Source organism: Panthera pardus, unplaced genomic scaffold (assembly GCF_024362965.1).
Source record: "Panthera pardus isolate Hobbes unplaced genomic scaffold, ASM2436296v1 HiC_scaffold_27, whole genome shotgun sequence".
Classification (NCBI taxonomy): domain Eukaryota; kingdom Metazoa; phylum Chordata; class Mammalia; order Carnivora; family Felidae; genus Panthera; species Panthera pardus.
The window spans coordinates 18619269-18635434 of NW_026526843.1; the positions used below are offsets into that span (position 1 = coordinate 18619269).

The window sequence follows — 16166 nt, forward strand, 5'->3', positions numbered from 1 at the left end:
ACTTGTATCAGCTAATTCTTACCACTATGTAAGCAGTCTAAGTAAACCTCTTCTTTTCTGTTGAAGTGTTCTGATAAATGCGGTCCTGTAACCGCTGGTGTTATTTGTTACATTTCAGAGAAACCAAGTGAAAAGCAGAGATCAATACTGTTTTCAGTTTGTTGTTTTAACACTACCCTTCAAAACAGAGGATGGTCAAAGACTTCCTGAAGGAACAGCAGTATTCCATAAATTCTGTGATTAAACACACAGTGTCAGCACTTACACCTGAGCCGTGCTTATGTTTGGTTTCCTACCCTTCCTCCATTGGGTTAAGTAGAAATGTGTGTGATTACTTTAATGATGACTGGTCATTTAAGAAACACTTTAACTGGTATATTTTATTCCCTAATACTTTACCTCATGGGGCACACGTTATTAACGCCCCTACCTAAAGTACTGGGAAAGAGCCTGTGCAGCATCGCCAAGGTCCCTTCCAACAGTCGGGGTTTGCATTCCTGCCCATCTGTTTGCTGCGATCACGTCTCTGAAGACAGCTCCCTCCAGTTGGCCCCAGAGTGCAGTTGAACCCACTTTTTCAAAGAATCCTTTACTCTTGCAGATCATGAATCTGCTGGCACACTAGACTCCCTATGGACACTACATGGCTGTGCTATCCTGTGCCAAATTGCATTTGCCCTTCTAGAACAGGCCGGGGTTCCACATGCGGAGATGTGTGTAACAGTTGTGCAACTTAAAGCAGAGCGATGATTTGATCCTGCATTTTGGGAACATGACATTTCCCTTCTTAGAACTCCCCAGTAGTTTGCCATCATCCTTAGGCTAGAGGGAAAATTTACCCAAAGCCCGTGTGTCTGAGCTGTATGACTGCCGTCTGCAGTGTCCTCTCCAACCACCCTACCCTCCTTCTTGCCATCCCGGTTCCTTTAGCTGCTCACGTCCACCTTGTCGTCCCCCCCCCCCCCCCCCCGCCACTTTGGAGTCTTCGCACGCGTTCTTTCCTTTGCTGAGAATGCTTTTCTCTCTCAGCAATCCTAAATAGCGAGAGAGCTCAGTGAGCTACCACGTCTGTAGCGGGAGGAGCTTGGAGGGAGGGCGCACCAGGAAGTTACATTGTTTAGGCAGGTGCCTTGTGGCTGTTTAAAGAAGATGTTTTCATGGCTGGGGTGAGCATTTGCTAATAGCTGCTTTAAAATGTTTTCCAGCCTAGTATTACTAGGGCCACGCTCCCAGCCCTCTCAGCTCATGCCGGGGAGCATTCCAAGATGTAGGGTTTGTTTCTTTTTTAACAAGTGGTACACAATTCAAAAGGTACCAAAGGTGTGTGTAGGAAAGAGTAAGTCTCTGTCCACCCAACCCCCAGCCACCTTGTTCCACTCCGTGCAGGCACCCGCTGTTTCCAACTTCCCTGCACATCCTGGGTGCACAAGCATGTATGTGTGGTCTTTACAAATGTAGATGGTAGCATATTACATGGACCGTTCTGTCCCTTTCTTTTCCCCCTTAACAATATGTCTTGGAAGCCCTCAGCATCAGTACAGAAAGAACTGCTTCTGGTTTTTAACATCTCTTCAGTATTCCCTTAGCAGTACTATAGGTTATTTAGCCAGACCCTGTTGAGGGACATTTTAGTTCTTTCCCTTCTTCTCTGTTAGAAGTAACATTGCGACAATAACCTCATCACTTCCCAAATTGCTCTTGCTCGTAATTTCTTTGTGGTCATATTTATCTTCGAATTACATGTAATGTTAAAGAAGACTGAGATTTTTGTGTTTAATCAATGGCATAAGTTTAAAAAGGTCAGGGGGTCCTGTTCAAAGCAGTCTTGGGGAAAAGTCGGAGCCACATCACTAGGAGTGCTCCTGTGGGCTTGCATTCGGGCCCGCGGCCAGCAGCTTGCATGGTGGGGCATTTAAGAAACTGTGATTTTGAGAAACGGCATTATAATTTCTGTAAGGAGTGCACCGAGGGACATAGTCTTTATGTGACATAGAGTCCTTGCTATGAGTACCTCTGGTGTATTTCTGGTGTATGGATGGTGCAAAATCTGTAATCGACTCTTCGGGCAGCTAAAAGCTGATGATTCTGGGGCACAGCTTTAGCAGTAAGTGCACAGGACCCGGTCGCACATCTTCCAGGCACGAGCCGCCTTCTTGGTTCCATCTGGATGAGTTCTTTCCCCAACATGTCCCGTTTATTCCAGTTTGCACAGTTGCTTTTATCTTGTGGGGAGTGTTTCTGTTCATTGGCTTTTGTTAGTAGAAGCAATATCTAACATGATTAATCTCATTATAGCATGGTGGCTGCCTCATAGATACTCAATAAATGTTGAATAAATGAGTTTTGCTAATTGTTTAATAGGATATGAGGAACTTGCGACTTGCTTATAAACAGGAAGAACAGAGTAAACTTGGGATATTTGAGAACCTCAACAAACACGCATTTCCTCTTTCTAATGGGCAGGTAAGTACACCCAAATAAACCATTTTTGCATGCATTTGGGGGGTGGGTGTCCAAAAGTCATGTTTAATTTTTCCTTTTTTTCAGAGGTTTCTTTCATCTCATTTTTCTCTGTTTGTAACTAATACCAGGATATTTAAAATTTGTCAGTTCTGTGTAACTTCTGTGTAACGATTAAGAAAACTGCCAACTTGTTGCTTCAAAATTTATAGGTTAAAGTAGAAATCTTAATCTATTCAGCTATGAGCTGAATGAACAGCTTTAGTATTGGATATATGATATAGCAGAGAAATACCAACATGTATATTTTGTATTGTATCCAGACTCTCTTTGCATTCAACTACAAAGAAAAATTTCCGATAAACGGATGGAAAGTTTATGATCCTGTATCTGAATATAAGAGACAGGTAAAGTATGATGCTTATCGAACCGAAAATAGTGGGTGGAGCTTTTTTTTTCCTTTTCTCAGAGGTTAGGAATGTGGCAGAGAAGAAACCATTTGAAACAGGTTGTGTATGTGACTCACTTAGCCTGTAGGCTCTTCATTCTCCCGATGCCACACCTTTCGTTACGCTGCTCTTCGTCCTTTTTCCAGAGGCCGAGTGGAGTACAAGCACAGGGGTTTACAAAGCAAATTGGCTGGGGTGGGTTTTATTACATACTCTGGTGATGAGTTGATGAGTAAGGATCAAACCAATGGCTTAAATCAGATGATGTGTGTGGCCTGACTACATCAGTATGCTGTGGTGTTCCTATACCTATGTAGTTTTCAGTGCATTGTCAGTTTCAAGATGTTCTTAGACTGTTTGCATGACATTTAATCTTTGCCCCCGCTGTATATTTGGTATGGTGGTTTACATTACTTATTTTATAGATGTTTGTAAAAAGTTTCTGTACATGTTCATGTACATGTTGTTTCCTAAACAACTTTCGTGGGTTTTTCAAAGGCAACACCATCCTCATTCTATATAGAAAATACAACAAGAGGGGCACCTGGGTGGTTCACTTGGTTGAGTGTCCAACCCCTGGTTTCAGCTCAGTCATGATCTCACGGTTTCGTGAGTTTGAGCCCCATATTGGGGATTCTCTCTCTCCGTCTCTTTTCTCCTCCCCTGCTCATGCTGTCTCTCTCTCTCTCAAAATACATAAATAGACTTTTAAGAAAAAGAAAACACAACAAGAAATATATATGGGATTCGATTCTAGTATATAATTTCCATTTTAAAATATGTTTAGAAATTCTTCTGTTTCATTACATTTTTAAACATGGGTAAGAAATGGATTATGTTAGATAAATATATATTTAAACTTTTAAGTAGCAATGAACAACAAATTATAAATGGATTTTAGGGGAAAATAAGAAATGGATGTGGTTCATGCCTAGTACTTTTTGAAAGTGTAAAAGTTTGTTCCCCCCCTCCCCTGCCTTCTCTAATGTGCTACAGGGCTTGCCAAATGAGAGCTGGAAAATATCCAAAGTGAACAGTAGCTATGAGCTCTGCGACACCTATCCTGCTGTCATTGTGGTGCCAACTAGTGTAAAAGATGATGACCTTTCAAAAGTGGCGGCCTTTCGAGCAAAAGGCAGAGTCCCCGTAAGTGATAAACATCATCACTCAGGCACAAACACACACTGTATGAGATCTAACATGGAAAGAACAAGACAGAAAAACTCTAGTGAACAAAATAGAAAGTGGAAAACTCAGCTGAAAAACCTCAAAAGGCAGCTGCAAATGAGGAAGGAGTGGCAAGAAAGCGTGCTCTTGCGTTGACACTGTGTGCATCTCTGGTTTCCATGAGTCCTCTTAGAGCAAATACGCTTTCTTAGATGCTAAGTGGAATACTATAGCTGCACAACAGGGACATCATTACAAAAGTAGACATAGGAGCCAGCAGGGGGTGAATTGTTTTAACCAGTTTTATTGAGGTATAATTGATATACAAAAACCTGCACATGTACAGCTCGATGAGATCGAACATATGTATACACACCTGTGACCCTCTCACCATAATCAAGGAGGAAGTGAACGTTTTTGAACTTAGCATTTGTGGTCGGGTATAATCTCGAGTCTCTTGGCCGCTTAAGGAAAATGGGAGGTTTGGGGGCATAGTTTCAGATCCTGTAAGGGACCGTCTTCACTTTGCCCTCATCCTGCCACATATGTGATGGTTAAGATACAAAGATGTTTTTAAATTAGGAGACAAAATAAAACTAATCATTCAAATAGGAGTGGGGCTTGACATTAGTTATAGTTTGACTTAGTTTGTTTTTCGTAGAATACAATTTTAGTGGTGGAAGGGGATTTTTGGAGCTTATCGAGTCAGACTCCTTCCAACCTGACTCAAAAACAGTGAGTTCCATGGCCACTATCATGCTGTGCTTGGTTTTACCCATCATGGTTGAGAAAAGTACGCAGAAGAAGCTGTGCTTGAGAGAGAACTTATTTTTAAGGCGTGGTGATCGGGGAACAGGGGAATCAGGGTGATCAGGGGAACTGTACTAATGTTTGTTGCTTATAAACACCAGGTGTTATCATGGATTCATCCAGAAAGTCAGGCAACAATTACCCGTTGCAGCCAGCCACTTGTGGGTCCCAATGATAAACGCTGCAAAGAAGATGAAAAATACTTGCAAACAATAATGGATGCTAATGCACAGTCTCACAAACTTATCATCTTCGATGCCCGACAAAACAGCGTTGCTGATACCAACAAGGTACACTCTCAACAAACTTGCAGAAACGGTGGATCTTTTCTTAATGCAGTGGCCATAGATTGTTTTGCGGTTCAGTCAGACTGCTGAGTTCCTCCCCACCTGAAGGTGGGCTCCATCGGAGCAGCCCATAGCTGTTCATCCCTGCTATGTGGCCTGTGGGCCTACATGTGGGGTCTCTTTCATGGCTTCTCCACAATCCTGTCGGCTCCACTAGGTCAGCAAAGGCCCAGAAAGCGAATTACCACCTAAAGAATCAAGTTTTAGTGAAATGATGGTGAGGCCGCTAGAAGTCCCTTTAACCTGTGACATATGTGGTCTCTGTTAGAACACGGTCACCTGTGTCCAACCGGGCAAATACACAAAGTTTCCATAAATCATATGCGGCAGTGGCATGTGCACACAGCTGCCATTTGATCACCACCAGCCAAAGGGGGCAGGATCCTTCATACCCAGGCACAGCTATAAGACCACACCTCCAGCACCTGGCCTCCAAGTAGGGAAGGCTCTCAACCGCGTCATTTCTGTTGCCCAAGAATGACTTTCTGACAGTGTGTTACTGCAGGCGTACATCTGGCAGTCAGAGGACTTGGCCCTCTCTGTAAGTGCTTTCAGGGATCAGGAAGGTGGCGACAGCCCTTACCGTCTCATGCTTACTTGTGAAATGACGCTTGGGTAACAGACGTGTAATGAGCACCTACTAGGGCCAGGTGCTGGGGAATACGAAGGTGGACCAGGCGAGGTGCTGTATCATAGGAGGTGTCAGCTCAACATGCAGGGGGGCCAGGAGAGGGCCTGGCTAGCCCTGCTTGTGAAGTTGGACAAGGCTTCACGGAGGAGGAGGCGTTTGAGTGGCTTTGGTGGTAGGTGAGAAGAGACGGGCGCGGGTCCCTATCTAACAGTGTTGCAGAGCACGTCGCTCACGAGACTGGCATGAAGGAAGAGGTCTGAGGGTGTGGTCACCAACCCCATGCCCAGCCTGTGTCCCCTCAGCAGTGCTTGGGAGTGTCTTTCTCTTGGCAGTCTGTGCCGGTTCTTGCTACGGTGATTATTCTGTCATTGACCATGATCTCCAAAACCCCTACCTCATGCCTCCTCTGCTCACTCTTGAGAGAAGCCATTACCTTCTCCTTTGTAGGTCAAACAGGGCATCGGACATGGCATTTTCCCTCAGTCCTTGGGTGCCTGCTGTGTGTCAGGGCTTGCTAGGCACTGGGGAGAGACGCTGAGCAAGCAGTCACGTAGTGTGCCAAGTGGCATCCAGTGTGGCATGGAGAACATAAAGCATGCTCTGAGGGAGGGTCAAAGGAGCACGGTTATTTGCTTCATGACCCTGGGCAGCGACTTCATCCCTCTAGACCACAATTGCCTCGTCTCTAAAATGAGACTGGTGGTACGCCTACTTCCTGGAGTCAACGTGAAGGAAGTGCTGTAAATGGCCTGGGACAGGGCCTGTCCCAGAGAGAGCATTTGGGTTCGTGTTAGCCATCCCCATTCCTGACCTCAGAGGAAAATGCTCTGTCCGCTTGGCCTTCGTGACATCTCAGCCCCTGGATCTCTCTCCAGCCTGGGCTGCTCAGTCTCCTTCACTAGCCCCTCCCCCCGTTCCTAACCTCCAAATGGTGGTGCTTCCTGAACTCCATACGGGCTCCCCTTTTCTACTTTTCACCATCTCCCCGGGGCCTTTTTCTCCGATGCCGTGACTCCAGACACCCTCTGTATGTTGAATTTGACACCGGATTTCCATCTCACCCTGATCCCTCCTGAAGTCGTGACAGCATTTCAATCCACTTGCCTGGTTGACATCTTTGCTCAGCCATCCCCCAGGTAATGGCTTCAGTGTGTCCAAATTGGCCTGAGAGGTGGGGCCATGAGAACCCTTGCCTTCCCAATCCGTTTTGCTTGGCTTTTCCTCCAGGCTCTGCCCTTGGTGCCCTTGCACCCTGGCCAGGTTACTGACCTCGCCGTAAGCCCCAGGCGCGTCTTCTGCAAGATGGGAGATGTAAGCATGAAAACTGAGAAGGATGTGTGTAGCGGCCACAGTACGTGATGCCCATGAACTTGCCACCCCAGTTGTATGACCGGGGGGCGGGGGGGCGGGTGGATGACTGGTGGTGCCAGTTATGGATATGGACAAGACTGGCAGAGGAACGGGCCGGGGAAGGAGATGGGCAGGAGAGGAGTTGCCCGCGGCCCTGTGCATATTAGCACAAACACCTGGGTGGTTTACGACAACACAAGTTTCTTCTCTCACAGTCCGAGAGGACAGAAGTCTGCAAGCTGCCGGGGCTGTGATCCCTCTTAAGGGCTTCAGGGGAGAGTCTGTTCCTTGCCCCTTCCAGCCCCTGGAGGCTGCTCTGTGTGTGTAGCCACAGTGCATCCATCTCTCCCTCGGCTCTCACAGGGGCTTCTCATCCACGTGTCTGTGTCTTCCCCCCTCTGTCTTCTGAGGGTACCTTTGATGGCTTTTAGGGTTCGCCCAAGATAATCCAGATGGTCTCTTCATCTCAAGATCCTTGACTTTATGAGTCAAAGACCCTTTTTCTAAAAGAGGTCACATTCACAATCACCCAGGATTTGATGTAGATATCCGGGGGTGGGAGGGAGTGTTTTTCAGCCTCCCACAGGGGGTCATTCATAATTAGCTCCCCATGCTCCCTTAACTGGTGTGTCATTAACCCCGTCCATCTTTCCACCTGTCTGTGATGTCGCAGCACTATCCCAGGGCAACGAGAAGGCCGAGAAATTCTGTACTCACAGAGGCACTCTTCTCAACATCCAAGAGAGCAAGGGCGGCCCGCTGTGTGTGATGTCACGTGGAAGACACGGAAGCAGGACAGCAAACCGCATGTCTACGATGATTTTAACTGTAGTGGTGTGGTGTCTCAGAAGTGAGCAAGGACATTTATCTGTCTAGGTCCTGGTTAACTCTTCTGCATGTAATATCATGTCACCTGCAAGCAGAGCTGCTTTACTTCTTCCTTTCCGATCTGGATGCCTTTTATTTCTTCTTCGTGCCTAATTTCCCGGCAAGAACCTCTGTCTAGTACCATGTTGGATAGAGGGGGTGCACGTAGTCAGCCTTGTCTTGTTCCTAATCTTAGGGGGAAAGCTTTCAGTCTTTCATCATTGGGTGTATCAGCTGTGGGTTTTTCAACATGCCCTTACTGGGTTAAGGAACTTCCTTTCTGTTGTTAGTTGTTTGAGTGGTTTTATCACGAAAGGTATTGGATTTTCAAAGACCTTTCCTGTATCGAGATGATAGTGTTTTTTTTTCTTCTTCATTTTAGTACTCTGGTGTATTATGCCGACTGGCTTTTGTATATTGACCATTGTAGTGGGTTGAATAGTGTCACCCAAAAGTTCATGTTCATTTGGAACCTCAGAATGTGACCTTATTTGGAAATAAGGTCTTTGTATGTGCAATTAGTGAAGATGAGGTCACACTGGAGGAGGGGGGTGCCTAAATCCAGTGACTGGCATCCTTGTAAGAAGGCCACATAGAGACAGACACAGACAGGGAAGGTGGCCATGTCACGACCGAACAGAGATGGGAGCACCGCAGCTGCATGCCGAGTGGCACCAAGCATTGCCACCAAAAGCCCGGAGCAAGGTGTGCAGCAGTGTCCCTCAGAGCCTCCAGAGGGAAGCAAGCCTGCCACACACATTGATCTCGGACCTCTAGCCTCCGGAAGTGTGAGGGAATAAGTCTGTGTTGTTTTGTGCCCCCTAGTTTGTGGTACCTTGTTGGTGCAGCCCTAGGAAACTCGTACAACCCCCTTACGTTCCTGGAGTCAATCCCCCTCGGTCATGGTGTCCAATCTCCTTCATATGCTGCGAGATGTGGTTTGCGAGTGTTGTGTAGGGGTTCCCTGCAGTGTGGTGTCCATATCATGGCCAGAGTGATCTTCTCAGTGTCCGGCTCTCAGTGTGTCGCACAGTCTCATAACGTGGAGGCAGCGACATCTACTTCCTGAACGGGGCCTTGAAAGCCCTCCCCCAGCCCGGCCCTTCCTTGCTATCTCCATGGCTCCCAGGGCCACATCCCCCCTGTGTGCTGCTGCTTTCAGTTCCCATAGTGGGTCCCAGTGTCCCCTCAGAGCCTTCGCCCCCACAGCTAAGCACTCCCCCATCCTTGAGATGACACTTCAAGTGTCACTTCCTCGGGGAGGTCTTTCCAGATGAGTGGAGCTCCCCCTGCGCTGTGGCGCCTGGCACATTTTGTAGCTCTGAGCACGGTAGCACTTCCTCACTCAGTGCATAGCTAGCAGCTGGGCTGTTGGGTCCATGGTGGCAGGGAAGGGACTGTTGTGAGGACCCCCAGAACCCAGCTAGGACACAATAGCTGCTCCATGGCTGGAACGAGGGGTCGGTGGGTCGGGTTGGGTTCATCTCTCAGTGGATAGTTGCCATGTAGGGGATCTGATGACAGGTCACATTGTATGTTAATTTCAAAAGTCCAGACTCCATTGTGGAACCACTGTGATGTCACCAAAGGGTTTTAAAGTCTGATTGTTCCTTGAGAGAGTGAAAATGGGGGGAAGGAATTTAGTTTTAACTGTTGCATTTGTGGAGCTTGTGTGGGGAAGAGAATGCTGTGGAGCTCAGCGAAAGGTCAGGTTGAACGTTAGGGTTGGGGCCCAGTAGCATGCTAGGTGGTGGTTACAGGCTGGGGGCAGGCAGGGGTGAGGCCACCAAAGGAGTCCAGGTTGTGCGAGCCATCTGTGGAGGACAGGAGATGGATTAAGGGAGGAAGGGGTGTTTCAAGTGGTGGGAGGAGACCCCAAGGAGGGAGGGAGCGGCCCGTCCTAGATGCCAGGAGAGGAGGAGTGTCCAGCAGGAGAACTGGGAGTGAGAGGAGTCTTAGCTCAGAGTGCTCCAACAAAGTATCGTAGGCTGGGTGGCCTATGAACAACAGACATTTCTTCTCTCAGCTGTGGATTCTGGGAAGTCCAAGGTCACGGTAATAGCAGACTCAGTATCTGCCTGACTTGTAGATAGCCACCTTTTCGCTGTGTCTTCACACTGCCGAGAGCAGAAAGAGGCACTCTCTCTTCTGTCTCTTAAAAGAGCACTGATGCCTTCATGAGGGCTCCCCCGTCACCACCCGATCCCCTCCCAAAGGCCGCACCTTCTCACACCATCATTTTGAGGATTAGGGCTTCAGTGCATGGATTTGGGGGATGCAAATATGCAGCCCACACTTGGAGAGAGATGTGTGGACTCTGCAGTCTCAGGGCGTGGGGACCCTGTCCCGCCACTTCATGCCTTTGGCCTTTGGCCTTTGGCAGTTGCCTGCCCTCTAGGAGGCTTCCGGTCTGTCACGCAGGAGCCCTCCGTGCTGAGGAGGATGGGCAGACGGTTGGGCTGACAGCCTGCTAGGCCATCACCAAGTGCGGGCCAGCTGGTCTGAAACCAGAGAAACTTGAGTCCATCCTTCAGCTGGCTGCTCCCCAGGGGTGTTTGTGTTTCTCTTTCTCGTGAGGGCTGGGGATGACGCTGCCGCCACTGCTGTCAGCTTGGCCTTGGGGCCGGTGGGTAACAGCGTCCCAACATCTCCGGCTTCTCCCCAGAACCCTGCTTTGCCCCTATACAGGGAGGTCTGGTCAGCAAAGTCTGGTCTTCCGGAATGCTCTGAAACCCCTCCCCCTGTTCGTTCTGGGGTACAGGTGGGACCCCTTCTCAGCCTCCCTCCCTTTCCATGTCAAGACCTCCAGATGCCTGTTCTCTGTGTCCGTTTTCTTCCATAAGGCCATTTCCTGATTTTCATTTGTCTTATTTGTGTCTTTAGTAATCGGTTTCTGGGCAACAAATTGCCTTTAAAAAGCTTCTCCTGGTTCTCCTCCTTAGCACGTGCTTCCTCCGTGCTGAAGTGCTGGATCAGCCCGGGCCTCTGTGCTCTGTCAGGCGGGGACTGGGTCCGGTACGGCCACCTGGCGCAGGGCTACGAACATGGAAGGTGCTCGATGAGGTCATCACGTCGTAGTGCTTAAGAATCTTGTGGGGTGGGAAGCACTAAGCCTTGCGTGGATTAGCATTACTGTAACTGGTTTTACTTCATTTAATTGGCATTTAATTTGCATAGCGGTGCTTTGAAGGTTTCACGGGTGGGAAAGTTGGGGTGCAGAGAAATGGGGAGGACCCTATAACCATCTGGGTGGCAGAGCTGGGATTACAAGCCCATTTCCCCTACCGCCAAAGCCTGCGCCTTTAACCTCCATTCTATGCTGTTACTACCTTAACCGGCAGTATTTTCATTGGATGCTTAGGTTATTTTTTTAAGAAAAGATTATTATGTCATGGAGGCAGGGCTGTGCTCCAGACTGCTTTGTCCATAGTGGGTGTTCCAAAGTGTTTCCTTGAAGCGAAAGCGTCTCCTATAATTCTGTGGAATAACTTGAAGTATAGCTGGCATCCAAATATATGAAATTCTTTTCCTGCCAGTCACATTTGCCACTTGCAAACTTTATCTCCTACTTAGCACCTGCTCCCATGTCCGTGTCTGGGCTTTCAGCCAGCCACCTACAGTCCTGTCTTCCCCGGAACGACTTGCCTTCTGACTTTTTAGATGCAGCCTGTCTTCTCGGACCTCAGCCTCTTGTGCCAGGTTGTTCCACAGCCTGTCCCTAGAGCCTCCTGGCTCCCTCTCAGCCCTGGCCTCCTTAGGCTGTCCTGCCTACTGTCCTCCGGCCAACACCTTGGCCCACTAGCCCTTTGGCACCCCACCCGGCCCAGTTCAGTTCTCCTGCCCGTGTTTGTCCTGCCAGCACCCCAGACTGCCGAATGTGCCGTGAGAACAGAGGCTCACAATGTGCAGGTTGGAACCACTCCAGATTCACGCTGGAATTCTCCAGCCTCTGAGGCCCTCGGTGGTGCTTGGAAGTCCCTCCTCCCGATCCCCTAGGCTCTCCAGAGACCACTTCAGCCCATTTATGACTCTTTTCTAATACATGACCCTGCCCCACCCCATTCATCCTCGGTAGCTAACCTTGCCCTTCTTCTTTTTCTTTTAAATTTTTTTAACATTTTTATTTATTTTTGAGAGAGACAGAGGGTGAGCGGGGGAGGGACAGAGAGAGAGGGAGACGCAGACTCTGAAAGGAGGCTCTAGGCTCTGAGCTGTCCGCACAGACAGTTCGACCCAGGGCTCGAACACACGAACTGCGAGATCATGACCTGAGCCGAAGTCGGACGCTTAACTGACTGAGCCACCCAGGCGCCCCCTAACCTTGCCCTTCTGCACAGAGGACAAACCAACCCTCAGGACCACTCTCCCCTCCTGCCACCGTATCCAGAAACTACCTTGTACTGCCAACCATGGAAGCCTCCTGTAATGGTGGAGGGGTGCCTTCCTCTCTGCCCTCCTTGCCATGAAGCCTTTCCCATCTACACAGATAAGCTCTCCAACCACTGTCACTGTCCCCTTCCAGCTGGCACTGCCATTTTCTTGCCCTTTACACACGGACGTCTCGGAGGGGTTTTCTTGCTGCCCCATTGCTCACTTGCCCCTCACGCCGTGAGACTAGCTCATCCCGTCTCTGTGCTCACCCAGTACTTCCTCATCACAAAATCCAGTGCATATTTTCCAGCTCTTATTTTCCTTGCCTTCTCAACCTTTTGACATAGTTCAGTACTTGTTCCCTTTTTCTTTTTCCTCTGGTCTCTGGCTGCTCTTCTCCATCCCTTTTGTTTTATGTGCCTTAAACGTTGGCCTTCTTCAGGCTTCTGGCCTATGCTTCTGTCTTCGCTTACACGCTGTCCTTGGATGCATGTCCTTAAATATGCCAGTCCCCTGTCCTCCAGTATCCTGCAAATGCCCGTGACTTTGAATTGCTGGCCACAGCTCAGACCTGTCTTCTGAGCTCCAGACCTGCTGCCCATAGACTCTTCTACTTACATTTCTCCCAGGCATCTTACGTTCACTACACACACAGCTGAATGCTCGATCTGTTCTGTAATAGTCTGTATCTCAGGAAATGGTTTCACCAACTCTTGGGTCACCCAGCCTGGAGCCATCGGTGTCCCGGCTTCCTCATGTCCTACTTACTTCTGTTGCCCCCTAAATATCTCCAGTCAGGTGCGTCTGTCTGCCCTGCTGCTTGCACCGGGGTTCTCTCAGCCACATGAGTGCCCATCTCTGAGCTGGTCTACCCGTGGGGGTCCCAGCCTCCTCCAGGCCCTTCCACCCAGCGTAGTCAGTGCGGACTCCACAGCGCAAGTCTGGTGGTACCCTCCCCACACTTGTGTGCAGTCTGGCCCTCCCCTTGCCAATGCCATCCGGCCCTGGGCCAAGTCTCATGCTGCTCTCCCCACTGCCGTGGGGTCCTCTCAGCTGAACTTGCCTGCATCTCGGGAAGCCGTGTCCTCCCCCATCTCTGGGCATCCACACACCATGGCCCCTCTGCCCTGTGTATTCTTGACCTTCCTCCACACGGCAAAGCTTTCCTGACTTGTGTTTTCTTCTGTTCCCCTGGGAGCCTCTCGGGCCTGGCCGTGCATGCCCAGTGTACCCTGTGCTCTCCAGCAGCAAAGCACTTGCCCCCCTGTGCTGCATGTGCCCTCTCCTCACCTGCGTACCCTGCCGGATTTTGAGTGCCTGGAGGACCAGGGTCTCTGCTTGTTCATAATTGTCACCCCAGCATTTCGCTCCAGGCCAGGCGTAATACCTGCTCAGATGGTGGTTGGAGCCTAACTGAAGAATGTGGTCTTTGGGTTCACAGATGCACTTATGATGTGTTTCGGAGATAAAGTTCCTATACTGTTACTCAGGCTATTTTAACCATTCCAGAGTTCACAATTCAATGATTTCTGATAATAGTCACAGTTTTGTGCGACAGTCCCCACTGTCTAACCCCGGAATGCTTTCACAGACCCGAATAGAAACCCTGTGCCCACTGGCAGCTGCTGCCCATTCTCCCCTCCCCCCAGCCCCTGTCAACTGCGTATTGACTTCCTGTCTGTATAGATTTCCTTGTTTTGGACCTTTCATATAAATGGAATCCTACAATACGTGGTCTTTGGGGCCCGGATTCTTTCAGTCAGTGTAATGTTTTTAAGGTACTTCATTCCTCTGTGTCGCTGTGTGATGTTCCACGGTATGCAGAGACCACCTTTCGTTGATCCATTCACCCACTGATGCACATTTGGCTTGCTTCCAGGTTTTGGCTATGGTGAATAGCGCCGCTGTGGTGTTTCACGTACAGGTTTTTGTTGCAGTACCTGTCTTCGGTGGGAGTGGAACTGCTGGGTTACGTGGTAATTCTGTGTTTAAATTTGAGGAGCCACCAAACTTTTTCCCACAGAGACTGCACAGTTTTAATTCCCACCGGCAATATATTAGGGTTTCAATATCTCTACATTCCCATCATGGATGGATTTTGAATGTTGAATATAAGCTAACTATAGGCCAGATTTTGTTAGGAGATTACCAAAGAGCCAGCCATATCCCCCACTTTTGTTTCATTTGCATTCTCCTTTCAGTGGCTTAAACTTCCCTGTTTTGAGATTTACAAATAGTTTGATTATACGGAAATGTTGCGGTAGTACAACCTTTCTCTGTTCAGACAGATAGCACTAAGAGAACCCTTAAAAATCTAACTTACCTAGAGTAGGATCCAGTTGTTAATGGCTTAGAAACTGATGATGGGTGATGGACGATTGTTATGGGTTGAATCGTGTCTCCATAAAAAAATATGCTGAGGCCCTAACTCCTGGTACCTGTGAATGTGGCCTCATTCACAGGTGGGTCCTAATCCAGTCTGAGTGGGGGTCCTTAGTAGAAGAGGAGAGACAGACCCAAGGGGAATGCCATGGGATGATGAGGCAGAGATTCGAGTGATTGTCTATAAACCAGGAACACCTGGGGCGACCAGAACCTGGAAGATGCAGACTCTGCCCCAAGAGGGTTCTGAGGGAGCACGGCCCTGCCAGAACCTTGATTTGGGCTCCGAACCGTGAGAGGACATTTCTGTTGTGTTAAGCCCCGTAGTTTGGGGTACTGTGTTCCAGCAGCCAGGGGAGAGTCCCACGAGGATCGGGAGGCTGATTACAAAGAGATGAGCTTGTCGCTTCTTTAGTGCTCTCCGTGTGATAGCACTAGAAAGACTAGAACTGGGAACTCAGATGAAGTGATGTATCTTTTGTTTTTCACAGGCCAAGGGTGGAGGATACGAAAGTGAAGGTGCTTACCCCAACGCGGAGCTTGTGTTCTTGGAGATCCACAACATTCACGTGATGAGAGAGTCCCTGCGTAAACTGAAAGAGATCGTGTACCCCTCAATCGATGAGGCACGGTGGCTCTCCAACGTGGATGGGACGCACTGGCTGGAGTATATAAGGGTAAAGTGGGCTGGTCCTTTACACGCTTTCTGGTTAAGATTTCTCTCTGTACCTGCCATAAATCTGGTCATCCATGTGGTTTCTCAACACTGGAAATAAGCACATCTTTGCTGTCACAGTTTCCATGGGCAGTATCCAGACGGTGGTCTTTGTTGGAGGGCTTCTGTGACATAAAAAGGGATAATGCTTGCCTCAGATCAGGTTTTTAAAGACCTTTGTGGCCCTTTAAAAAAGGACTGTATTTACTGCTGTCATTTTTCTTCATGTAAGGTGTTCCCCCACCCCCAATGTTACTGTTTCCGAATGATCCTCAGTTGATTGCATTGTTTGGTTTATTGACCTGAACTTCCAGCATTCTTCACAGTCCTGGAAATTAAATGCTGTCCTAGAAATTAAATGTAGCCTGCTCTAATGTGCCTTCTTTTCTGAAGATGCTTCTTGCTGGGGCAGTAAGAATTGCTGATAAGATAGAATCTGGGAAAACTTCGGTGGTGGTGCATTGCAGCGATGGTTGGGACCGAACAGCCCAGCTGACCTCTCTGGCTATGCTGATGTTGGACAGTTATTACCGCACCATTAAAGGCTTTGAGGCTCTCATAGAAAAGGAGTGGATAAGCTTCGGACATAGGTTTGCCCTGGTAAGTTGAGACAGTGA

The 16166-nt window shown here is 48.7% G+C and overlaps 1 protein-coding gene across 10 annotated transcripts in view; it reads left to right on the forward strand.

Moving 5' to 3' along the window:
- Positions 1 to 16166, forward strand: part of MTMR1 (myotubularin related protein 1) — a 64045-nt gene that overhangs the window by 25672 nt on the left and 22207 nt on the right. For all 10 annotated transcript variants that reach the window (XM_053892005.1, XM_053892006.1, XM_053892007.1 and 7 more), the window contains 6 exons: positions 2362 to 2463; positions 2784 to 2867; positions 3906 to 4055; positions 4988 to 5176; positions 15326 to 15511; positions 15943 to 16149. In XM_053892005.1, coding sequence (XP_053747980.1) covers positions 2362 to 2463; positions 2784 to 2867; positions 3906 to 4055; positions 4988 to 5176; positions 15326 to 15511; positions 15943 to 16149 — 918 coding nt within the window. The remainder of the gene's footprint in view (positions 1 to 2361; positions 2464 to 2783; positions 2868 to 3905; positions 4056 to 4987; positions 5177 to 15325; positions 15512 to 15942; positions 16150 to 16166) is intronic.